Here is a 27,249-nt window from a genome sequence, read left to right on the forward strand (position 1 = left end):
AACCATACAATGAGGGCCAACGAAGTAAAAAAACCACCTGGCCTAGTCTACCAAAGGTACCCACTAAACTGAGACTAAAGAAGGGAGATCCGCCTGCGGGCGGTCGACTCAACAACCAAAACAACACACAATTAAAAGCTCACCTAACCACTAAAGGGGGAAAGGAGTATGAGTGCTACCATCCTGCCCCCAAAAGAAACAGTGTCTGCAGCGACGTATGGTCCAAGCGACGAGCAATGTTCGTATGTCGCTTTCACCTCAACCCACAGGTAGTGGTGAAGGCGAACACCGAGTTGCTCCGCCAATATGTAGCACTCAAAATGGTCACTGAGTGCCATATTTCTGTGAAAGGCTATCTAGGTCGAAATAGCCCTCACCTCGTGGGCATTCACTTTTAAAAGCTTCATGTCACTATCACTACATGTGGAATGAGCTTCCTTAATGGTGTCTCTCAAGAAGAAAGAAAGCACGTTCTTTGACATGGGAAGATCGGGCTTCTTGACAGAGCACCACAAGTTGCCCGAAGGTCCTCTACAGTCCTTCGTTCTGTCTAAATAGAATTTGAGAGCCCTGACAGGGCACCAGGACTCTCTCTGGCTCACTACCCACGATCTCTGTCAAACCCTTGATTTCAAATGTCTTGGGCCAAGGGTGGGTTGGAAAGAATTTGATTTTCGTTCTTTGCTAAGAACATAGGGCTAAAGAACAAACTGCATTCAGAGTTCTTAAACAAACAAATGCTTGCTTATTGCCTGGATCTCACTAACTCTCTTCGCCGTCGCCACCGAGCAGTTAGAAAAAGTGTCTTCCTTGTAAGGTTTCTAAGCGAAGCTAAGTTGGGCGGTTCAAAATTACTGGACATCAAAAACTTTAGAACAATGTCTAAGTTCCAAGAAGGAACTCTTGGTTGAGATACCTTCGAAGTCTCGAAAGACTTCAGGAGATCATGAAGGTCTCTGTTATTGGCTAAGTCCAGCCCTCTATGCTAAAGACTACAGAAAGCACAACTTCTGTAGCCTTTTTATCGTAGGCACCGCTAAGCGAACTTCATTCCTCAAGTAGAGAAGGAAGTCTGCGATCTGGCTCACAGAGGTAGAGGTGGAGGAAATGCCTTTCTTCCTGCACCAGCTCCGAAAAACAGCCTACTTGGATTGGTATACGGCAATAGAAGAAGGTCTCCTTGCCGTTGCGATCGCTTTAGCCACGGTCTTGAAAAACCCCTCGCTCTCTGGCCAACTTCTGGATAGTCTGAACGCAGTCAGACTCAGAGCGGGGAGGGTTTGTGATACCTCTCGAAGTGGGGCTGTTTTGAGTAGATCTATCCTTGGAGGCAGAGTCCTCGGAAAGTCTACTAGAAAAGACATGACCTCTGTGAACCAGTCGGTCACTGGCCAGAAGGGGGCGATGAGAGTCATCCTCGCTCCCTCTGATGCGCGAATTTCCTTATTACTTCCTAGGATCTTGAACGGGGGAAAGGCGTATACGTCTAGTCCCGTCCAGTCCCAAAGAAGGGCCTCTACTGCTACTGCTCCCTGGGTCTAGAACTGGTGAGCAGTACAGCGAGAGTCTCGTTGTCCTGGAAGTTGCGAAGATGTCTACGAAGAGGGACATCCCCATAACTTCCACAACCTTTGGCATACTTCCTGATGAAGGGTCCACTCCGTCAGCAGAAGTTGACCTTGCCGACTGAGCAGATCTGCACGGACGTTTTCTACTCCTGATACGAATCTTGTCAGGATAGAGACGTCGTGTGCCTTCGCCATAACGGAGCTCTTTTGCAAGGAAGAACAGGGATCGAGAGTGGGTTCCTCCCTGTTTCTTGAGTATGCCAGGGCTGTGGTGTTGTCCCGAGTTGATCTGCACCACATTGCCGGAGACTTCGTCCTGAAGAACTGGAGCGCCAGATGAACTGCTGCCAGCTCCTTGAGGTTTTATGTGCCAGGACACCTGTTCCCCTCTCCAGGTGCCTGACACTTCCTCCCCCCCCGTGTTGCTCCCCACCCCGCGGAAGACGCGTCGGAAAACAACACTAGGTCGGGGCTCTGAAGCTTAAGGGAAAGACCCTCTGCGAGCTTCAAAGGGTCGGTCCATCCATCTTAGATGTTCCTTTACCTCTTCCGATAACACCAGAATCGATTCCAAATTGTTTTTTGGTGCTTCCAACTTGTCCGACAGGAAGAATTGAAGAGGTCTGAGGTGCAACCTCCCCTAGGGAAACAAACTTCTCCAGTGAGGAAATGGTCCCCAGCAGACTCATCCATTCCCTCACCGAGCATGATTCTTTCCCAGAAAGGTTGACACTTTGCTTAGGCAACTCTAGTTGTCGCCCCTGGGACGGAAAAGCCCGAAAAGCCACTTGATCGTCCATCTGATCCCCAGATAGACTAAAGGCTGAGAAGGGGTCAGATGTGACTTTTCGAGGTTCACCAGAAGCCCCAGGGACTTCGTTAAAGACCAGGTAGTTGTGAAGGTCCTCCAGACACCGGTCTTTCGAGGAGGCTCGTACGAGTCAGTCGTCCAGGTAGAGAGAGATCCTGATTTTGGAAAGATGAAGCCACCTCGCAATGTTTTCTTCATCGTAGGTGAATACCATCGGAGCAGTGCTGAGTCCGAAGCAGAGAGCCCTGAATTGAAACACTTTTCCTTTCAGGACAAACCGCAGGTATTTTTTCTCGACTGGGGGTGGATGGGGACGTGGAAATACGCGGCCTGGAGATTTAGTGAAGCCATCCAATCCCCCGGTCTTAAGGCTCCCATCACTGACTGAGGTGTCTCCATCTTGAACCTCTGCTTGATGACAAAGAGGTTCAGGTTGCTGACATCGAGTACCGGTCGCCATTCCCCCGACTGCTTTGGCACCAGGAACAGTCTGCTGTAAATCCGGGGGAATTCAGGTCGGAGACCTGTTCTACGGCGTGTTTCACGATCATCTGATCTAGCAGATCGTAAAGCACTTGTTGCTTTTTCTCCCCCGATAAGAAGGTGACATGTCCCTGGGTGTCGTAGACAGCGGGGGGTGGTTTCAGGAACGGGATCCGGTAGCCCTTCTTTAAGATGTCCAAGGACCATTTGTCCGCACCTCTCTCTTCCCAGGCTTGCGCAAAAAGCTGAAGCCTGGCTCCAACCGGTGACTGAAGGACTTCTGTTTCACTTCTTGTTCTTGGCAAGCGCAGTGGCTCTGCCTCTGGAATGCCTGCCTCTTCCCGAGGGGCTGGTCTCGAGGAAGAACTACCTCGAAAGGGCTTCGATTTCTTGAGAATCGAAACTCCCGAGGACGAAGGAACCACAGGTCTCCTTGAAGATTGTGCGAGGAGATCTTGCGTGGCCTTCTCCTGTAGGCTGGTAGCAATGTCTTTTACCATAGCCTGGGGGAAGAGATGATCCGAAAAAGGAGCGAAGAGCAAATCTGCTGCCTGACGGAGAGACAGATTTAGCTGTAAAATTGCAAAACAGGGATCTCTTCTTCAAGAGCCCTGTGCAAAAGTGAGCTGTAAGCTCCTCCGAACCATCTCTGACGGCCTTGTCCATACACGACATTACGCTGGACAGCTCCCCCAGACTAATCGAGTCGGAACTCCTAGACTTGGCATCCAGAACTCCCAGACACCAATCTAGAAAGTTAAAGGCCTCTAACGTACGAAAGAAGCCTTTAAGGTGGTGGTCCATTTCGTAGTAGACCAGGAAACTTTCGAAGAGGAAACGGTGAGACCTCCTCGAGGCATCCACAAGAAAATGCTGCGAAGTCTCCTTGGGCTGACGAGGGAAGTCTAATACCTACGTCTTCTCCCATCTCGTACCAAAAAATGCCAGCTTTCCCACTAAGTCTCGAAGGTTGGCAGGGCAAAAGAAGTCTTTCCCTGAGACTTCCTTTTCTCCATCCAGTCATGGACTTTACGAAGAGCCCTCTTAGTCGAAAGGGACTTCTTCATTCTGACAAATGCCGAGACCTTGTGATCTTGGAAGAAGAAAGTTGCGGGAGGGAGGAGAGCGAGGAGCTTCAGGATGAAAAGTATCTCCAAACTCCGATTGAAGAAGGCGGGTCAATACCTGGTATCAGAAGAGACCGCCGCCAAAGGTTTCACATCATCAACTTCAACCGAAGCGTCGCTACCTCTGCTTCCGACACAGGTGAAGTCGGAAGGAAGTAAGGCGGAACTAAGACTATCTGGTCTAAGTTTCCAAGAGGAGCGTTGCTGTGAAGTGGAAGGCAAAGCTGACTCCTTAATAGAAAACTCCGGTTGTCTCTGTAAGACCCGAAGTAACTTGCAAAGTCTCATCAGAAACAGGTGGGTGGACGACGAAAATCCACATCCTCGTCCACCCGAGCGTCCGCTGGCGCACACCTGGCGTCCACTGGACCAACCTGGGTCCACTGGCGCTCGCCTGGCTGCTACTAGCGCGGGATGGCGTCCACTCGCGCGCTGCTGGCGTCCGGGTCCGGCGGTGCGTATGACGTTTCACTTAAAGCGCGCTTAACATCTCGCGTGCGCTCTGCTTCCGCCGGTGCACTCTTAGATGTCACTGGCGCTCGCTTGGCTTCCGACGAGCGTCAAGATCCTGAACTTGCACCGAAGCGTCCACGCAAATATCGAGATCTCGCCACCGCAAGTTTACGAGCGGGTATACCGCTTCATGCGCAGAGCGTGTAAATTCCTCTTCACGTCCTCTAGAGAGCCGCTGGGGAGTCGCACGAACTCTAGACAGGAAGAAAGTGGAGAGATAGACGAGCGAGGAGAAGGAGAGGGAGACCTCTAGATCTCTTCACAGGTAGACGGTCATCCTTTCTCCGGGGACGTGGTTGCGTCCCTCTCCTTAGAAAGAGCATCAGCAAGTGTGCTGCAAAGAGCGCAGGATCTTCTCAGTGGAGAGGATTCCTTGTCAGGTGACGGGCTGATCCTGTGAGAAGGAGAGGGGCGATGGGGACGCCTTCTTCTTCTCCCAGGAACTGCCGTTTGAACGCGCTCGGGAGCGACTGGGTGGGCCCGCTCAACAAAGTTCATCATCCGATGACTCCTTACGTTTCTTCTGTGCGGGAAGGATGCGACATACTCTCACGCGAAGATCGCCGCTCGAGAGCAAAAACTGGACGTGAAGCGTCACGATCACCAACGCTCCTTTTCAGCGGGCGTGAAACAGACTGAGAGCTCCACCCCTTGTTGTGCTGGGAAGGAAGCCTCTGAAGAGAGAAAACAACTCTTTGAGGAGACGTGCACGCGCACGCTCCTTGGAACAGTCTGGGTAGCGTCAAACGATACTGCCGAAGGCAACGTCACATCGGTGGGCGTTCCCCGTAACCCTGGCCCGGCCTGCAGGTTTCGACATGCCCTCTCCCTGAACCTGGGAGTCCGGCAGCGTCAAGGCTAGAGGCGAAATGGGGCCGATCTGACGCACCCTCCACAAACGAAGGAGCAGTGTCACTGCACTTTGCACCTTCACTTTTGCCTTCTAAGGCGAGCACTTTAGATTCTAAATTACGAATCGACTCTAAGATAAGCGTAAGGGTATTACCCTCCACAGCACTGTTTCAGGGCCCTCCGAAGGCAAACACTACAGGGTTAGGAGTACAGTGGGGCCTCGCTTAGTCGCGGATCAGCAATCACGGATTCAGTTAATCACGGGTTTTTTCCTTGGACTACTTCTCAGTCTATATATCCTGGTGTGAATCACAGCATCTCGTGCTTGTCCGGTGGTAGGCTAAGCCCGTCGTCCGTTTCCGATAACCAACAAATGCATGAAACAGATTCACATTATGATATTAACTGACAATAAAAAAGTAATAAAACCATTCTCACCTTATATATTATTGGAATATCTCATAATATAGCCTATTCATGGAATAATTCCACGTCATTGACATCAACTTGTAGTTGAGCGGCCAGCAGAAATGTAAACATTGAGTTACACTTCACAGCACCTTTGTCATTCTTAACCTTTTAGAAATGTTAATAGTAGTAGTTTAATTACAGTAGTAATAACATTTAGGAAACATAAATTTTCAATTCGAACTTCATTATGTTTTGGTATAAGTAATCACTTCTCTGAACACTGCAGTCATACAAACGAATAGATTATCGTATGTTTTTTGTTTGCAATCGGCGACGAAGCGTAAACGTAATAAAACCATTTTTACCCTTATATATTATTGGTCATATATTCGAATAAAATGCAAATCTTATATATTATTGGCATATCTTCATAATTAAAAGCCTCTTCAAGGAATAATTCCTTGGGGGAATCCATTTTTCAAAAGGAACAAAAATACAATTTACATGTTTCGGTATACAAATGAACAATGATTACTTCATTTTTGATGTGATTACATTAATATTACAATATGGTTCCTCTAAGCAATACAGTAACTATTTTTTATCATAAATGTATATTCACTCACGAAAAAAATACATATGACCACCGTTGACGTCACCGTTCTACAAAGTTACCGATGTATTTTTAGTAAGTATCCTCTAAACTCTGTCATAAATCACGAATTTTATCATAGAGCAAGATTCGCTGATTACTGTTTTCTTCTTCTTTTCATGACTAAATGCATTTTTAGAATAAAACTCATTCACAAATTTTCAAATACTATGAATGTAAATAGCAAAATCTCTCTCTCTCTCTCTCTCTCTCTCTCTCTCTCTCTCTCTCTCTCTCTCCTCTCTCTCTCTCTCTCTCTCTCTCTCTCATCACTTATAGAAAAAAAACTATAATACTGATCTATTATTATCGTAATAAAAGAACAAGATGGTCCCCGAAAGAATAAAAATATGTGTTGCTATACTTTTATTTTCTGTGATTTACGAAACTGTGCTTCATACAACTTTTTATAGTTGACTGAATGATTATCACATAACAGTATACAAGTAGAATATCTTATCACTATCCATGTTTCATTTCTTATCATCTTAAAATATCTAAAATACAAATTTCATAGTTATTCTCCTGCTAAGATAGTCAACAATACTCTAGTCCCAAGCTGCTCTCTCAAGCTATTCTCGTCCTAAAGCTGCTATCTCAACTATTCAAGTCACTCTCGTCACAAGCTTCTCTCTCTCTCTCTCTCTCTCTCTCCCCCCCCCCCTCTCTCTCTCTCTCGTTCTCTCATCTCTCTCTCTCTCTCTCTCAATGAAATATGAATTACTGTATCATAATATCATTCACTATCCATTGTTTTCATTTCTTTATCATCATAAAATATTTAAATACAAATTTTCATTGTTATTCCCGAGCTAAGATAGTCAACAATACTCTAGTCCCAAGCTGCTCTCTCCAAGCTATCTCAGTCCTAAGCTGCTATCTCAAGCTATTCAAGTTACTCTCGTCACAACCTTTGCTCTCTCTCTCTCTCTCTCTCTCTCTCTCTCTCTCGTCCCCTCTCTCTCTCATCCCCCCCCCCCCCCCCACTCTCTCTCTCTCAATGAAATATGATTACTGTATCCATATCATAAACTATTATGTGCAAAGTTTAATTAATAATAATATAATATCATTAAACTATTATTTGCAAAGTTTTAATAATAATAATAATAATTGCATTAAAATAAATTCGTTTCATTTAGCAACTAAATTGTTTTCCAAAATAATTCTTTCGGTAATTAAACGTCCATCAGCTGATTCTAAACGTAAACAAAAGACAAAACTAGATTTTTATTGCTGTATTTTTGCTGTTTATAACATTAATATTATAGTTGGGTGCTGTAATCATTACAGTAAATCATGTTTTTTATCATAAATATGTTCATTCACGAAATAGATATACTATGTACTTTAAGTTTGGTGCAGCAGCCAAATCATGAAATAGAAAGGAATTGTTAGTAATTATAATTTTGTTTGCTGATCTGATACAGGGGAAATTGAAGATAGGAAAGAATAACTTTGAAACTGTCTTGAATTTAGTTTAAGGTGATAGTTGAAGAAATATTTGGTGCTTGAACTAAAAGTAGGCAGTTATATAAACATTGAAAATAGGGGGGGTGGTCCTTGGGTGGGGTTTTTTTTAATTATTTAAAAGTAGGGCGGTTTTTTTTTTTTTTTTTTTTTTAAAGCAATTTTCCAGGGGGGGTGGGGTACCAGGATAACACGGGTATTTACTTATCACGGGGGGTTCTGGGCCCTATCCCCCGTGATTAACGAGGCCCTACTGTAGTGATTAAAGGAGGTTAGTAGGAGAAACATGAACTTCCTGACGTTTACCTGAAACGCTCCTGAAGGAAGACCTCCTTAACCTATCCCGTTCAAGCTTATGAAGATAGGACTCATACGCTCTCCATCCAGAATCAGAAAGACACTCACATTCCTTGCAGCGACTTTCATACATACAATCATGCTCTCTGCAACTCTTACACAAGTATGAGGGTCTACTGATGCTTTCAGTAGCCTACCTCGACAATCACTCTTAGGCAAAACTAAAACCTGGCGCTAGCCGAACTAGAACCAGACATCTTATTTAAAGAGAAATCAAGCCAAAATCAATCAAATCCACAATTAACGTGTGCCTAGCCACCGATCCAAAAGTCAAGATACCAAAAATCAAAAAGGGTGGGGTACTTACAGTAGCCAAGTTTCCTTAATTCAAGACGGAGGTGCTGAAAACTGTGTTTACAACACCGGCGACAGAAAAATTATGAATAGAAAATGGGAATGGTACTGATCCCCGCCTCCCAGCGGCGGGAATGGGGTACTAACCACCTGACTCCCACGTACGTGTCGTAAGTTTTTTAATTTCTGTCGGACTTCGGAAAATACAGCTTCGGAAATACAGCTATATATATCTGACAGGTAAGTTTTCATGAACAAAACACCATGTTTATCAAGTAGCCATGGGGCGTTCTACAGCTCTGGGCTCTACAGCTGACACATTTATCCTCTGGTTTCTGCTGCCTCCTCAACTCCAAGATGTTACATGCAATCCAGAACCTATGAGGTCTCGTTTTGCAGGGTCATGAGTGCTTTGGCATGGATTCACACTCCTGTCAAACTTTGGTTTGTTGACCAGGGATCATTCTTGTCCTAAAGTAATGGCGAAGAGAATTATCTCTTCTTCAGTGACCTACCATGAAACTAAAGCAAATTTCTTTAGCACTTGATGAAGAGGAAATATGTAAAATTTTTTAATCAATTTGTATTTTCTGTAGCTAACAAAACCTGAGGTCTTAACAATAGGATAATCTTCTAGCGCTACCTGGAAACCGTAAAAACAATCAAAGACAAGAAAACAAGGAATCTGCGGCATTTGGCAACTCATGCACATACATGGTGGATGTTTGGCCAATGACCAAGCTCGTACCCCGCAATTGGTTCGGTCTTTCTTTTACCGCCATGGAAAGCGGAGTTTCACTACACTCTTGTTTTCCAAGCCGTTTTTTTTATCTTAGCCTGCACTTCCCACAAGTTTCAGGGACATCAACGTTTTTTAGACAAGCCATCCTTGTTTACCGTGTTGACATTCCTCAAGATAGATACTTTTGCTTTCACTCTGCATCGGCATCACTTGCGTTGTGTGATAAGCTGGTCCGTCTCCTAGAGAGTATTGCCTTCAGGAAGACAGGACCCCTTTCTTTGGTTGTGTTTTAATTTAGTTTTAATTTCGATATGTGTATCGACATCTATGTTTTATTTATCTTTTCATACATGTTTGGGAACCTTGTAAAGTTTTAGTCTTTCAGAAGTGTGTGTTTTGGGATGTCCGGACAACATTTTTAAATGGCGGAACGGGGCAATCTTCCCTTCTGCTTGCAGGGTCAGTCGTGATTGTCGTCGTGTCTCTTTCCGTCATTTTAAGAGGATTGGAGCATGGGCATACAGCTCTCTTCCGTATTTCCCTCAATCTTTGCATATTATAATTATCTTAGTCTCTCTCGGATACAACTTCTTCCTGAGGGAGAGAAACTATCTTTGGCATATAACATAAAAAAAAAAACAAATAAGAACACATAACTCAGTAAATGAAGTAAACAAGATGAAGGTATATCAATATAAAAAAAAAATATTAAAGCCAGCATCTTCCAATGGATTTAGACTAATTTTGGAACCACAAACTCTCCTAGATAAAAAATTACCAAAACCTATCCACAGTACACAAGGAACACAATGCAAAGCTAACAAAAGACTTGAAACATAACATAACTGTTCCTCCTCTTTGAACAAACGAGTAGTCTAGTGCTTGAATAAATTTCTTAGTAACTCTCAACTTGGGGACAACAACTGATCTAGTTGCTCACCCTTTTATTAATGAGAGAGGAAAAACTTTAGTATTCTAACATTTCCAAGAACTTCAAGGTAGTAAATATCACAAATGCATGAATAATGAGAGATGGCTGTTTAGGACCAGGATCTGTCTTGTGATGGCTGTTTAGGACCAGGATCTGTCTTGTGTATACATTATTACAAACTGGTAACAAGAGGGACTAAAGATTCTGGGACAATTTCCATGGGTTTGTGTGAAAAATTCGTATACGCATGAGTTGCCAGATACCACAGATCCCTTGCTGTACAATCTTTGATTGCTTTTAACCAGTTTCCAGCTGGCATAAGAAGATTATCCTAATGTTAAGACTGATGGTTTGTTCCGCGTATGAACAAAGTACCATATATACTCACATATCATGCGACTTTTGAAGACCTAATTTTGGAGTTAATTTTAAGGGGGTCGCATCATACCCGAGATATAAAATTAGAGTATGTAATAATCACATATTAGTATCATATGATAAAATACAAACATAATGAATATGCATCTTATCCATGGATCTTTTAAAAAGTTATGCTTCACTTCACTGCATCCAGTAATATTATATGTATTATCATATTACTCTTTGTTTGTATTATAAAATACAAACATGGCGATCAATGTTATGGTTTGGAAATCAGCTGTGGGCGAATGTGAGGTAAGTTTGTTTTGCTGTATTGAACTCAAATCAGAGCAGCTTTCTTGCTTCTAGTTAGCACAAGTGAATCTCAAGATATTCTATTTATATATGGGACAAGGTTATTTTACGTTATACAAAGTGTTTTCAAGTCGAAATATCACCTAAATATGTATCGTTTGTGAACGAAAAAAATCACTAAATTTCGATCACAAACGATAAATATTTAGGTGATATTTTGACTTGAAAACACTTCGTATAACGTAAAATAACCTTGTCCTATACAAATAGTATATCTTGAGATTCACTTGTGCTAACTGGAAGCAAGAAAACCGCTCTGATTTGAGTTCAATTCAGCAAAACAAACTTACCTCGCATTTGCCCTCAGCTGATTTCCTAATCAAAACATTGGTTTACACAGTAAACAAAAATCAACAGATTCTGTTCGATATTTTTCACTTAATCTCATCAGAATACTACAAGCTTTACTTATTTATCTTTTATTGGATTGAAAACAGTGAAATGTGTTCTTTCACGCCCAATAGTTTTGATTAAAACACGTTTCTCTCAAATTTTGTCTGGTCGAGTTTGATGGTACTATAACCGAAGTTTGCGAGTTTCATCCACATTGCCGATGCACGATAACAATCACTGGCAGGTCAACATTCTCTCCTCAGCTTCAGCTAAAACTTTAAGGTTAGATTTAGCAGTATATGTCCTTGCCAATCTTTTCTACATAGCGAGTAAGGATATAGTAATGTAAGAATATATCAGTCCTATTCTCTTTAACGTCATTTGTAACATATATACGGTAATTTTTTACTATCGTACAATGGTTGAAATCCAGGCAAAAACGCTGTTGTTATTGGTTTAGAGTGTTCATAGTAATTCAGCTGTTTATGGCTGTATGCGTTTATACAACAAGTATAACATTACTACCAATACTTTTGGCATTTCTTTTACTTTTTTAAACTTAACTAGATGATGGGATAGATAAAGAAATGGATGAAAAAGGGTTAGCATAACTAAAAAATGGAATAGATAAAGAGGAAAAGAGGTTAGCCTATTGTTATTTGGTCTCGTAAATTCAACTCGTATGATATGTGAGATACGTGATAAAATAATTTTTTAAGGGTGAAAATTTGGGGGTCGCATGATATGAGAGATCACGTGCTACACAGGTGTATACAGTAGCTATTATTTTGGGGTATACACAAAGTTTCAACCTAATTTCAACAACATATGTACACTTAAGTCTAATAAACAATTACATGGCAAAGAAATATATGAAATAAATACATTAACAAAAATACCTCAATCACTTGCCTTCCACAAACTCAGGAGTAACATAAACAACTCTGTATCTACCAGCAAACATATCTGAATAAACATTTGATTTGTTTGTCTGAGCGCTACCCAACAGACAAGCCTCTATGTTGGAAGCCTGCAATGGTAAAAAATTAATATAAAAACATCATATCTAACTTTTATACCAATAAACCTTATATTAATACAAGCACAGAAAAGCTCTTCTACATCTTCAATATGCAAATTCTTAGTGAAACTAGCCATTATATCTACATGTACAACATCTAAAACTATATATGTAGGTATCAAATAAAGAGTTATCTAGAATCAGTTCCTAACCTTTTTAGATTTTAGAGGAAAATTGGGCAGTGTTACTTAAATTTTATCATTTTGCCCATAACATAATATACCAAATTACTTATAGTTAAACTGCTTCAATGTAATCTAATAAAAATCCATTAAAATCAACAAATAATTTTTCTCTCACAAATTCTAATCTTGTCTATTAACAATGCTATTAGCAAATGTAATTATAAATACAAGTTTTGTTTATTATTCAAGCAACAAAAATATTAACTATATCATTAGGAAAAACATTCATCTCATTATTTCAGTGTTCTTCATCTATGGCCAAATACAGTACAATCATTAACAATATCAAAAACTACTTATCAATTCTGACTAGGATGTGTTTTGAAACTTTCTCTTAATACTAATACTTATCACAATTATAAAGACTCCTAGCATTATTCATGTTATGTTGCAGAAAGAATTCAGATTTTGTTGAATTCATTCTACACAGTAGCCAGCATTTTGTTTTCAAGTTATATCTGTAATTATATACCACTTGAGTTGTATGAGATTGATTTATCTGCAGCAGTTAATTGTCAAAGCAGCAATTCTTCAGAGTATTTTTGGTTATTTTTGATATTACTTCAGTTTTCAGGAGTGAGTTAATGAGGTATAGCTCTTTACATTACTTAGGTTAGCTGGTTAACAATTCTGAAACATTTTCCTATTTACTTTTTGCTATTTTTAGGAATTTTGGTATAAATTTATTTAGGATTAATTTGTAGTGTGCTGCACAGGATACGTTTGATTTTTCCCTGCCTTTTTGTACCTTTTCACCCTTGAACTTGCATTTTTTATTCTGTATTTTTCCAACCTAAATGGCAACAAGTAGGGGTGGGTCTTGCAAGCAAGCAGTTTGTTGCCGCCTGAAAGCACCAAATTGATGTAGGACATTGTAAAGGTCAAGATTATAGTGATATCTTTTGACTTGCTTTAATTGAGCAACACTGGTAGGTTGTATCATCTCACCAAATGTGCCAAAGTTATTTTATTCTGACTTTGAGATTTTCTTGTTTTGGGCTTTATGTCAATCTCCAGTTTTTTTTTATCCATTTCTATTCAAGGAAAAGCAAGCATATGAATTCTCCAGCAAGGTGGACTTGAAAATTACCAAGACAGCCATGAGGAACCTGGAGGAATCCTTGACCCCAAACAATGTATCAGAAAAATTCCAGGAAGAATCAGTCCAACCAAATGATTATAACAAAGGAGTGGACAGCATGGACATGGAACGCCAGGGGCACAATCTAGATTTTTACCTTCTACCCCTATTGCAACTCCAGTGAGAGAGAGAGAGAGAGAGAGAGAGAGATGAGAGAGAGAGAGAGAGAGGAGAGAGAGAGAGAGATGAGAGAGAGAGAGAGAGAGAGAGAGTTTATTGTAACCTTGATTAAAAGTACAGCCACATTCCACTCTAGTTGACCATATTTTTGTCTGGATCAAAAGTAAAAATTAATAAATATAAAAAATTAAGAAATAAAAAAGCTGATTTTTAACATTGTGTTGTAAGATAAATCTAGTGCACAAGTTGTTAGTTGCACCATTTGTAAGAAGATATTAATCCTTTTTTTTTATTTAGACATACAATGTGTCACCTATTCTCTCTGATGCAAATTTTGCCTGAATTCTTATTTGGAAAAAGCCTTTAAAATACCTGTTCTCCATGATTTTCTGAGCCTTTCAATTGGTTGTTATCTTGCTATTTCGATATCCCATAATTATCTGACTAACCATTCCTCTCCTATGCTCATCATATTGCAAATATATTTCAACCCTTGATATCTCTGTCCATTTCCATGCCTATTGGACACCACATCTCTCAGCAACTTCCTTATTTTCTCTTATACATTTCCAATCATGTAAGTACCTATAACCTTTGTAATAGTGTGCATTACATTCAGGTAAGCACCAATACCTTAGTAATAGTTGTATTTTTATCATCAAAGATGATTGCTGCTCCAACAGAAGTTAATCTGTAATAAAATTGTTCTATTTTTCTAATAACTGCCTTTTCTGTGATTGGATAACACCAACATATATGTGGAATGAGTTGTCAAGACTTTGTTTACAAATGGTTTTTTTTTAGGGATTATTTCTGTCATCTGGGATTTTCTGTGATTCAGCAGTGGCCTGGTCCCAAGGGTGCCAGTTTTAGAGGTCGGACTGTATATAATTTCATACACTAATTATCTTTCTTCATCAATGAGCCTAACAAAAAACAAACTTATCTGTTATCAACATACCTGTAGAGCTAAAACCTGATCCTGCATTAGAGATATTAAAGGAGAAACCACAACTGCTACACTTTCTGTGTATACAGCAGGAAACTGGTAACACAAACTTTTTCCATAACCAGTTGCCATAACAACACAATTATCACGTCCCTGTAAGAAAAAAATACATATGCGATACAAACGTGGGATATCGTTCTTACCTAATGATTTTTGGAACAATGCTCTCAGTCTGCATGGCAAAATACCTATTGTCTGGTAAAATGGAGTTTGTATGACTATGACAACTCCATGACACTGACATAAGTGGCTTTCAAAATGCCTTTAAATGATCTAATAGCTTTACCACTGAAACAATCAACCTTTCCTGACCAGCAATTCCACAACCATGAAGTGCTGGTCACCAACAGAACACATTGGGTTTTTTGGTTCTTTGGGTTAGAGAAATTTAACAAGTAAATTAAATCAACACAGAAAAATGTGAGAACATAAAAAAAAAAGCATTTCCTTGACATTATCATAATGAAAACTGGCTAATCCTTGTCACATAATTGTACACAAATAACTTCAACAAAAATTAACACCTCTCATACGTATACAATAATGTTGTTTACACAAATTTAAAAAAGGAAAGTTTTAAGTTTCTACTAAGATTATTTTGAAAATTAATAAAAACCATGAGTAGTTACCATGTAAAAGAAAAATCTGTTGCTAAGTTACACAGAAAGGATCACATACAAAACAGAAACATATGTATTCTGAACCGAAAATAGTTGACTTTTAGCCACTGTGTAAGAAAAAAAAAAAAAAAATCTTTTTTCCATCCCTACCATTATCCTTTAGCTAAGGGGTCGGTTGCCTTTATGCATCTTCTTAAACTTTTCCTGCCAAAGGCATCTTCCTCTGCTAAACACTTCTTCAAATCCTCCCTCATTTTATCATGCCATCTACTCTCTTGCCTTTCAACCTTCTACCCTTAACAGGTTTCTTTCAATCCTTCTTTTTTCTTCCCACTTACTCATCCTTACCACACAACCAAACCATCTCAATCTCAACTCTTTTTATATCTGTAATCTTAACCACTTCTCCCATTTTATAGCCCTTACACAGCAAGACCACAACATTCAATGCAGCTTCCTCATCTCTGCTCAAATTCTGTTCTTTCACCCTTCTTAATGCTCATGTTTCTGAACCCTATATCATCACAGGTCTGATGAAAACACAACAGATTTTTATTTCTAGTTTATTTGGCATTCTTTTTTACACATAAATCCTGGCATCGCCCTCTATTTCCCCCATAACTGTTATTATCCTGCTTGAACCTCAGGTTCACATTCCCCCTCCGGACCTCAAGTAAATCATATATACTTCAAAACTTTCTGCTGTTTTAAAGCTAGGCTTCTTTCATCTTATATAAATAACTTATCCCCTCCCAACTCGTTGGACACTATAACCTCACTTTTACCTATGTTTACCTTCATACCATCCCATTCATGAGATCTCTGCCACTCTTACACTTTTTTTAAATTCTTCTTCAGTCTGGCATAATCCTGAGCAAACACACGCACCGAATCCCAAGACCAACCATGCAAAGCATGATCGAGACACACCAATGCATCCAGTGGTGATACCACTGGATTATTACCATGTATTTACAAATGACAAAATACTAAAGCAAAGTACTGTACCTGTAAAACTGCATGGATGATTTGCCACTGCATAGGGCGGAAGGATTTGTGTCCAAAAGAATCATGCAGGACTTTCAAGTGATCCTGGGAGGGTTGTTCAATGTCTGCAGGAATTATATCTTCATCTTGAACAGTTGTTCTGTCCTGAAACAAAAAAGATGCCAGAAGTATTATTAATATTTCATAAAACAAAAATCTGGAAAGTTTTATCCTTATAAAACAAACCTTTCAATGGTTCTAAAAATGACCTTTCATTGACAGTTTATGACAAATCTTCCAGTCCAAGATTACTATTACTGATGAGTAACCTATAAGAAAGTCAGTGTTACCATGGAGGTACCTCCCATTTCCTACCAGTACTTGCAATAGACAGGCATAAAGGCCCTACTTCAGTTTGAGGGGGCTGGTCTCACTTTATGGGAGCTAAGTTAAGTATAGCTTAGTTTAACCAGACCACTGAGCTGATTAACAGCTCTTCAAGGGCTGGCCTGAAGGATTAGATATATATTTTTGTGGGTAGGGACCAATTGGTTACCTAGCAACAGGACCTACAGTTTACTGTGGGATCTGAACCACATTATATCAAGAAATGAATTTCTAATCACCAGAAATAAATTCCTCTGATTCCACTTTGGCAGAGCAGGGAGTTGAACTAACAACTACTGAATTGGTAGGCGAGCACGTAAACCACTCTTCCAACGAGGAACTTTTTATGGGAGCTGAGGAAAGGACTTTAAAAGCAATGGCTTCTATCTATAAATGATTTTAATAATTTCCTATGTGTTCATGGAAATAAAACCATCACCTTACACAGACCGAGAAGGTATTTTGGTTAAAGTGAGTGAGGTCGTCTGAGCTTTGGTATCAGACTTGTGACTATCTGCAATATTTAACAGGTTCAGGCATGTACCAGAGTAACTAGGATCAAACCAGAAACCTTATGGTGATAATCAAGAGGCTACCATGCCTCTTCTGAGAATGTCAACTTGTGCTGATCCTTTATTCTTGGGAACCCTGTGACCAGTGTTGTTCCTCATCATAAGACTGGTTACCAAGTTTGGGTGGGTGAAGACTAGGTGATAATTCACTAGTGACCATAATCCAAAAAGCAACTGGTTCTTGTCAGTAGGCCGTTCTGAACTTAATTTTGAAATAAACCGTTTTTCCGTTGCTTTCTCCTATGTTCCATTTTGAAACCATCCAATTTCCTCTTCATCAAGTCCCTAGTCAAGTTGTTGGGGTGTCCACTATTTGTACCACCTCCCTGAGCAAAGTTACTCAGGTGGGACAAGGCCTCAGTGATTTAGGAACCAATGGCAGAACCCTTTATATTCAAGGCCACCCCCTTACCCCCATTCATCAAGACATGGCCAAATATGTAGATTTTGAGTAGATGGATATGACATGTTGGGTATTTTTCAAAATGAGGATATAAATTTTACAACCAAATTATTTTTCAGGGCATCTGCTAACTTTTCTCCTTCATCTACTTCGTATCTGGTAACGATGAAGATGCCTAAGCAACATGAGACTTCAAAGAAGAGCCTGCAGATCATTTTTTGCCCAATCCATTCAAATGTCAGGATAACAACCTTGGACATTTTGGGTTTTCCAGAGTGAGTTGCCAGGTACAGGCAGTCCCTGGTTATTGGCGGGGGTTCCGTTCCTGAGGGGGTGCTGATAAGTGAAAACCACCATCAACCGAAACTCGGTGATTCATGGCGCCGTAATGGGGCTTCTGGCGCCGGGGGGGGGACAAAACTGGTTATTGGCACCATAAAGCAAACATTATGGGACCTCTGTTAGCTATGTTATGGCAGGATAAGGCACCTTATGGCACCAATAACCGGAACTTGGCCTGTTGTGGCGCTAGATGAGCACCATAAAACCGGACCGCCGATAATCGAGCCCGCCGATAACTGGGGACTGCCTGTATATACTGTATGAGTTTTTAGTCTATAAAAAAATAATCCACTTGCAGCACAACCATTAGGGAACTTGACATTCCAATGCAGACTGTCTGCTTTTTTTCTCTTCAATTGAGTTCTTTCTCCTTCACTCAAATTTGGTCATTTTTTTCACAAACACACATCACATTATACAATATATAATTAGTTCTTGCATTCCCAGCCCTGCTATATTATAGCTTGTAGCTATTGTAAACTGATACAATTAGCTGCTAAGACTAAGGAACCTACAAGCCACGTGCAGTGCTACTGGCTTACTATCTTTTTCTCTGAAAGGAAGTAAAGTGACAGTTTTTCTGATTAGTACAGAGGTTGGGTTGGTTTTCACTTTAACAGTAGGTAAGTTTCCAAATAAGTAATCTTATCATGAAAATTTTCGTTGTATGGAATTATGCTTACCTACTGTACAAGTTAGCTGACTACCACACTACATGAGGATGGTGGGTTAGTGCAGCAAGAAAAACATTGTTCGCCAAGCAAACAAAAATTTTTTGATGAGTGGGAAAAAAGCTTCTCAACATTCCTGCCTGTTGTGTGATCCTTATTGGCAAGTAATGTCACCAGAAGTTGGAACCAAAACAGAGAGTAAGACACTTGTAGCTTGACTTGTCAGAGGATCCTTGCGGGGAAAAAAGGACTACCTCGTAGAGTACTGACGACTCCTGTTTCTGAGTCAAAAGCGCATAGCCGACAGTCCAAAACTAAAACCCATAACTACCTTCATATATGAAGTTGCACTCCTATACACTAATTTGTACTATTCATGCTCCCAAAATTCAATAGCAGGATTTCATTACAACTAACAATAAGACAGAAGGAAAGGAGACCATCATATTTGGTTCAGGAGAAAGAGTCCCTGCTGCAATGACAGGACTAACGGCTTGACACTTCATGCTAAATTTGAACATTTTGCAGATAATATGAGTCAGCAACAATTATATCTCCCTTGAGCTGCGCGACAACCTTTTCTAGTGAAAGGTTTTAAAGGAAATAAAGACGTGCTTACAGTACGGAAACCACGAGGATTATTTTCACAAATGGTACAAGCTCAGGAATCAACTGTGTGCATTGACTTAAGCATTCTTGGAAACAGGAGTGTTTGGTCTCCTAACACAACAGATAAATACTTAAACTCCTCCTCTTAAAGGTTTATGCCTGTCCAGGTAAACCCTTATAAATACTAAACTCATCTAATTAAAGGTAAACCCTGAAGTGTCCTAACTGGACATGAGACAGCAACTTCTTCATTGCCTAGCAAAGCTATTAAATTAAGCACTGTCACAAATCTGGGAAGGGCATTCACTTCTATATCTTTTCTGTAAGGAATGAAAGAGAGAGGTTGCCACTAGAACAAAGGCTCACATACAAGAAAGGGCTTGAAGCTTACTAACATAAACCCTTAAGAGTTCAGACTGTACAAAAGACAGCCACTTCTTCATAGCCTTCCAAAGCAGTTAAACTAGGCACTGTCACAAATCTGAAGTGTTTTCACTTCAAAATTTTTTCTCTGAGCAATCAAAGAAAAGAGATGGGTTGCCACTAGAACAAAACCCACATACAAGAAAGGGCTTAAAGCTCACTAACACTTTGCTCCAGCAAGAGCTAAAAGAAAGGTGTCTTCAAAGTTCTTAAGGGTTGCCTTACCAAAAGGCTCAAACAGGTTACGTTAAAATCTGGAGGGTTATATCTAAATTTCATTGCAAACCATGATAGGAAGAGTTAAAATCACAATACTTAAATTAAAACATTGTACTTTTCCTAACTATACAAACCTGAGGTCCTTTACATAAGGAATTGCTATTTAGCACCAGCTGGACCGTTGTAAGATTTCTAACAAGGTAGTTCGGTAGTAACTGCTTGTCCGATGGTCAGGAGTCCCGCCCGACTGGAAGTAAACATGTCACTTTGCTTTAGGTCCAGGAACAGAGTGAGGGGTGGCATGAGGTGGGACTATGTGTAAAGGACCTCAGGTTTTTTTGTTTTTTTTTTTTTTTTTGGTTGGGTAATTAGTTAGGAAAAATACAATTAATTCCAAAATTTTGATTTGTTTCCGACACGTAATACAAACCCTCGTCCTTTACATAAGGAAGACTCACTAATTTGGTGGGGGGGTGGAATCCGAGTCTTCTGAACAGACTGGTGTTCGCCCGACCTGGGTTCCCTCCCTGGTCGTAAGAGCAAAGGGAGCGAACCTAGCCTCTGTCCAACTGATCGGAGTGTGCACTGCAAGATCAGTGGTCAGACCTCTGGACCAATTCATAAGAAGGAAGCAAGCGTGTCTCTCAATGCAATAACAAAGCCTGAACTAGGTCCTACGTAAGAGCCAAATATAAGTCTTGGGTTTGTCTCTCAGTGTGTCCGCTTCCCCCCTTGTTAGGGAATGGAGCTCGGTCACGTAGCTTACCTGCATCAGCATCCTGTCCAGAGTGTGATGACCACTAACCTCTGCCCACAAGGAGAGGGAAGAAAAAGAGGAGGAAGAGAAGCCAGTCACACTCTCATTCACTCTCCATTCATGCAGTCTCACAAGGATGAGATGTGCTACCTTGTCCGGTAAAGGAGCTGGGTAAGCTACACAACTTGTTGAGCAGCCACCACAGGTCCCAGAGAAGTGTCCAAGGACCTGTGGGCATATCCCGAAGGTACAAGGAGGTGAAGGTGGTCTGGTTGGCCCAAACCCCTGCCCTTCAGTACCTGTGCCACTGACAAGTTCTTGCAGAATGCAAGGGTTGGACCAATGCCTCTGACTTCGTGGGCTCTCGGACGAAGGGTACTGGTGTCGGCATTCCTGTCTGAGTCATACGCCTTCCAGATTACCTCACGAAGCCAGAAAGAAACAGTGTCGAGGTGTCGAGTTTTCCTTCAGATTGCGCCGTAGCACCCTCACAGGACAAAGCAGCATCTCATCCACATCATTGTTGGTGAAGTCTTCCAGGGAGGGGATTGTGAAGGACTCGAACCTGGTATCAGGGATCCGAAGGGTTCCGAGTCTTCGCCTACGAAGTCCAGGACGAAATCGAGCGTAACTGATCCCCATCCCCTCAAGTGCTCAACATCGAAGGAAAGACCATGGAGTTCTCCTACTCTCTTCGCCGATGCCAGGGCCACCAGAAAGACGGTCTTGAGGGTCAGATCCCTGTCTGACAACTCTCGGAGCGGGCTCATAGGGTCTGGCGAGTCAAGCTTCTAAGGACGAGAGTCACATCCCACCTGGGGGGACCTGAGTTCCCTGGGTGGGGAAGACTTCTTCAAGCTCCTCATTAGGAATGATAATTTCCATGGAAGTGGAAATGTTGACTCCTCGCAGTTTAAGGACTAGTGGGCCATGGCAGGGGGCTCTGTAGCCTTTAACTGTGGAGACAGAGAGGGCTTCTCTCGGCGAAGAAAGACAAGGAGTCTGCTAGCTGCTGAAGAGTGGCTCTGAGTGGAGAGAGAGACCCATCTACGACAACAACCACCAGAGGACAAACCACTTTCCCTGGTATACTGCTGCAGAGGACTGTCTGAGGTAACCAGCCATCTCTGTTGCTGCTCGGCGAAAAGGAAAAGCCTCTCGCTCGCAAGAGATGGTGGATAAACCGCCAGCCGTGAAGACACAGGGACTGAACTGCTTGTGGTACCGTTCCAACTGGATGCCCCCACAGGTCGAAGAGCCTTTCCACCACATTGGATGTATAGACCATTCAGTCCCAATCACCTGATTCTGGCAGCTGAGCTTGTATGCCACTACATTCCTCTTGCCTGGTAATGTATCTGGCTGACAGCTCCACCGAGTGAGCTACGGAACCCACTCGTGCACCTGCATCGTCAACTGGTGCAATGGGAGGTACACTAGGCCCACCCCCCTGTTTGTTTGACATATTTGCCAATACCGTGGTTGTTGTTCGCTCCATCATCACCACTGAGTGTCCCCATCAGTCGTTCCCGGAACTCTTGGAGTGCGAGGATTGCACCCTTGAGTTCCAGGAAGTTGACGTGAAGGTGCTTGTCATGATGGTTCCACACTCCTGCAACCAGCAACTCTTCCAGGTGTGCGCCCCAACCCTCAGGTCGATGCGTCTGAGAACAGCAGCATTTCCGGATGGGGGAGTGCGAAGGGGCACAGGTTCCTGTCGTCTAGCCAACCAGGCCAGGTCCTCCCTTACTTCCTCCATGAGAGGAAACAGGAAGGATTGTGGATCCCGTGCCTGTGCCCAGCAATCCTTTAGTTTCCACTGAGAAGACGCCCGTGAGGGACTAACTTCTCTCCAATGACGACAGGTTTGGGAAACCCGATCACGACTTGCCACTACGTACTGAGCTGACTGTTCCCGTCGAGACAGGAACCGTCTGGCTGCCTCCTGAACCTGCTCCCTGCACCTGCTGATCCACGAGTCTGGGGGAAGGGAACACGTGCTGCTACCGTGTCGATCACATGCCCAGGTATTTTATCCTCTGCTTGGGCTCGAAATCTGACTTCTTGACATTCACCACGATCCCCAGATTGCGGCATATGTCGAGGAGTCGATCTCTGTCCTGCAGCAACTGCGAGCGGGAGCTCGCCAGGACCAGCCAATTGTCAAGATACCTCATAAGACGTATCCCGACCGAATGGGCTTGCGACACCAGAGTGAACACTCGCGTGAACACCTGTGGGGCGGTTGAGAGACCGAAACAAAGCGCCCTGAACTGGTACACCGTCCCGTCGAGGATAAAGCGGAGGTACTTCCTGGAGGACTGATGGATGGGTATTTGGAAATTCAAATCCCTCAAGTCCACTAAAAAGCATGAAGTAGTTCTCACCGATGGAACCGAGCACTGAGTGTGCTGTTTCCATCGTGAACCGAGTCTGGCGAACAAATCGGTTCAAGGGAGAGAGATCTATCACCGGTCTCCAGCCCCCCGAAGACTTCTCCACTAGGAAGAGTCAGCTGTAGAAACCCTGCGACTGATCTCGCACGATCTCCACAGCTCGTTTGCTCGACACGGTCTTGACTTCTTCTTGAAGTGCTACGTCCCTGGCAGAACCAGGAAAGTATGTCTGAAGATGGACCGGGTGCAAAGTGAGGGGTAGCCGCGACTCGAAGGGTAATAGGTATCCCTCCCTAAGAACATCCACTACCCAGGTCTCGGCTCCGTAGCACCGGCAGCAGGTGAGGGGGAACAATGCCGTCCCTAGCGTTTCCCTCTCTTCGGCTTCCACTTGGCAGGTCTCCCACGGGAGTAGGAGGATTGGGAGGAGGGCTGACGCTCACTCCTCAAAGCAGAAGATGAAGGCTGGGTCTTTCCTCTCGACCTTGACGAAGCTAGTGTCTTGGAAGCAAGCAGAGGACGAGCTAGCCAAGCTCCGAGGCTTGGCCACAGTTGCTCGAGGCTGCCTAGAAGCCTTCGAGACTGCCAGGTGTACTAGGCGGTCACTCTCATCAATGCATCACTTTTCCACCGCAGCATCCACCATCTCTCTGGGGAAGAGAGAGGAGGAACCCAGCAACGGTCCGTTTCGTACACCTAAAGTCACCTCTCGACCGGCCGCCCTGGTCACCTGAGCCAGGACAGAGTCCCGATGTCTCAGGACCAGGTTGGCCCACAGGTTGATCCATCTGGTGGTCGAGGTAGGAGATGGCGGCCTCCCCTCAGGACCCTAGGTTGGCCCACAGGTTGGCCATCTGGTGGGCGAGGTAGGAGATGGCCCGCCCTACCCTCCAGAACTGGCACAGTCTCCCGAATGCCAAGTCTTCCTCGGGAACGATAGCTCCCGAGGAGGCTGCGACTCTGGACACCGTGAGGGACCACAGGTCCAGCCAGGAGACAGCTTTGGAAGGCTGTCATGGCAGTCGCTTCCAGGGCCGATGCCTCTTGCTGTGAAAACCAGAGGTGTTCAGCCAGCAGGTGATGGAGAGGCACCCCCGGAGTTAGCCTAGCTATATCCGGGTCAACCTGCTTGGTCGGCAATGGGTCCACCGATGGCACATAGAAACGCCGCTAGCGAGGCAGAGTAGGGGGAAGCAGCTTGTCTGACCTGCTGGACCTGAGCGAACCCTCCTGTCCGGAGACGAGAGCGTCGACATGGCCCAGCACACCATCAGCCAAGGTGGATTGGGGGTAAACCCACCATCGCTCTGGGTTCCTTCTTGGGTACCCAGAAAGACTCCAACCTCGATGGAGGTTCGGAGGAAGCAACCACCATCCTTCCCAGAGGTCATTGTGCTGACGAATCAGCGCGATGACCTCTGCAAAGGACCTCTGTATCTTGGGGGTGATCGCATCCTGAACCATCAGATCCATCCAGACCGATCACCTCTCGAGACACTCTTCCTTCAGAAGGAAAAACCTCGCCAGACCCCTCGTGGTCTCCTCCAACCACTTGGGCGTACGACCTGCTAAGTCCAAGGACCGAGCCAGGGTCGTAGGCTCTCGTGGTGGGGACCGTGGGGAGTGCTCTTCTCACGGTCATCCCTGCTCGCCTCGCTCCTCTCCCGGTGTAGCCCAAGGAGGTTGAAGGGACAGATGAGGAAGACCCTACGCTCCTACCCACCCCGCCTACCAGCAGAGCCGGTGGGCTGGGAGGACTGCAGGCGATCGCCAACCCGCAGTGGCGATCGAGCTGCAGGTCTGGACCAGCGGTCTCCGTGAGGAGAAGCGCTGGACCGAGAACAGTAGTGACGGCCTCGTGCGTCAGGAGAACTGCTACCAGTTGTGCAAGCCATCCGGTCCCGGTGGGAGCAACGGTCGGGTGACCGGTAGTGTCCACTGACTGGGTGAGAGCGAGCCATGTCCTCTCGACGCGCCACAGTACCTAGTCCAGCCGAGCTGGACCTGGTGACCGGGGGACCTCTTCCTAGCCTCAACACGTGGACGGTCTGGTGGGACCATCACGTCAACCTGGGAACCGAGGATCGCCACGAGAGCGATGGCCGGCCTGGGCGAGAGTCACCTGAGCGACTCTTGCCAGTCTTCCGCTCCATGCCTGGGTCCTGACGGTGAGCAGGCTCAACGGTCTGGACCCTGGCTGCACGGTCACTGGTATGTGACTGTACAACTCGGTGACTGTTCCTGGTCCGGAGGTGGAACCTCTGGAACCAGGAGCAGAGGTACCAGTTGTAGCTGGCACCCCTACAGTCCCCATCATACTTCTTCCCTGGGGAAGGAGAGACGGGTCCCATTTCCCGAAGGAACAGGAGGACCAGCGGAAGACCCACCTGTCCCACTGGAGTGGGACAGACCCTTAAAAGTCTCTGTGTGAGACTTCCTAGGGAGGGGAGGGGGGGGGGGGGGGGGGGGGGGGGGGGGGGCGAGGCCACCTTCTTCTTCCTCGGCTGTGAGGCCTTGGAAGTCGAAGGGGAAGAGGTGGCAGAAGATGACGAAGAAGACGACGACGATGAAGACGATGAAGACGACGACACTTCCTCTTCTTCATGGACTACTTCTTCGTCAGCGTTCCTTAGGACAACCGACAGGTCCTCCATCAAGGACGGAGCTGGGGCAGTTGCCGTAGCAACATGGCCCAACTGCACCTGTCCGGAGGAACCTGCACAAGGAGCACCACAACCACGGGCAGGAACGGAGACAGCAGGAACAGGCACAGGAACCGGTGGACAGTCAAGCGGGGAGCTCTTCGGGCCCTCAAAGTCAGGGGCCGGGGCGAGGACAGCAAAACCAGGCCGCCGGAGGAACCATCTCCTTCCGTGGCACACAAACGTCATTGGGGGGTCTTGTACAGTGGCCGAAGGGGTAACCGAGGTCATGTTGAGTGTAAACCAGGTGCGGCCGGCGCGGCAGGCATGGCATACCCTGGTGTTGAAAGGGTGGGGGTGGTGGTCATCGTCACTGCCCATGGGTCACTGGGCAGCCAGATGTTGCAACAGCCCCTGGATACTGGGAGTGCCCGGAAGACTCAACGATCGCCAAACCTGCCGGAGGTCTCCACCCACGGAGGCAGACACACCTGGGGAAGCAACAGTCAGGTTAATTGTGGGGGGTTCCTGTTCGCTCTGGGGGGGGAAAGATCCCACCCTGAAACGGACCGAAGACCCCAGGTCAGGGTATCATGCTCCTTCCTCTGCGCTCAACAGATCGAACGAAGAGACAGAATGGGACACGTCCCCCGAAGGGGAGAGCCATAGGCGGGAGCTGGCTAGGAGGGAGGAAGGAAGACAACATGTCATGTCAATCACCAGAGGTGTCGAGGGAGAGCTTTCCGACGACATCTTGGCGAATTTACATGGCTTCCTCCTCTTCTCATAGAACTCCCACTGCTCCTCTGACCATGAAACACAAAAATCACATGGCACGGCCCGAGAGCACTCGCGCCTCGGCACCATGTACACAATACATGAGGGTCCACAGATTCAGAGGAACTAAAGGCCCCACACTTACGGCCTCCACACCAAGGCACAATCTCCGGCTGGATGAGGGGCAAGGGGGCTTTCTCGTCTTCGTGGGCTTGCATGACACAATCTCCAGTTGTCAATGCAAACCACAAAAAAACAACAAAAAAACAATAAGTACTTACAGGTGTCACACACACTAGTAATACACAAGGAAAAGCGTTGAAAATAATAGCTTCGTTGTTGATATACAATGAAAATCTCACGACGATGGCGGGCAGAGAGGCGAACACACGTCTACATCCGACAGCGGCCGAAAGCAAAGTGTATGTGTTTACCTCCAGTCGGGAAGGACTCCCGACCATCAGACAAAAGCAGTTACTACCGAACTACCTTGGTTAAAAATCTTACGACCAGTCCAGCTGGCGCTGTATGGTAATTCCTTATGTAAAGGACCAAGGGTTTGTATTACGTGTCGGAACAATTTCCATTACAAATGATAGAAAACCTCTTTAAACTTTAAATTGTGAGCA

The 27,249-nt window shown here is 44.3% G+C and overlaps 1 protein-coding gene across 2 annotated transcripts in view; it reads right to left on the reverse strand.

Annotated features, from left to right (window-relative positions):
* LOC135212025 (bifunctional 3'-5' exonuclease/ATP-dependent helicase WRN-like) overlaps positions 1 to 27,249 on the reverse strand; it is a 279,239-nt gene that overhangs the window by 223,836 nt on the left and 28,154 nt on the right. For both annotated transcript variants that reach the window (XM_064245317.1, XM_064245319.1), the window contains exons 3-5: positions 16,444 to 16,587; positions 14,768 to 14,908; positions 12,192 to 12,309 (exon numbers count right to left, since the gene is read on the reverse strand). In XM_064245317.1, the coding sequence (XP_064101387.1) occupies positions 12,192 to 12,309; positions 14,768 to 14,908; positions 16,444 to 16,587 (403 nt within the window). The remainder of the gene's footprint in view (positions 1 to 12,191; positions 12,310 to 14,767; positions 14,909 to 16,443; positions 16,588 to 27,249) is intronic.

This window comes from Macrobrachium nipponense, chromosome 40 (assembly GCF_015104395.2).
Source record: "Macrobrachium nipponense isolate FS-2020 chromosome 40, ASM1510439v2, whole genome shotgun sequence".
In the NCBI taxonomy this organism is placed as follows: Eukaryota; Metazoa; Arthropoda; class Malacostraca; order Decapoda; family Palaemonidae; genus Macrobrachium; species Macrobrachium nipponense.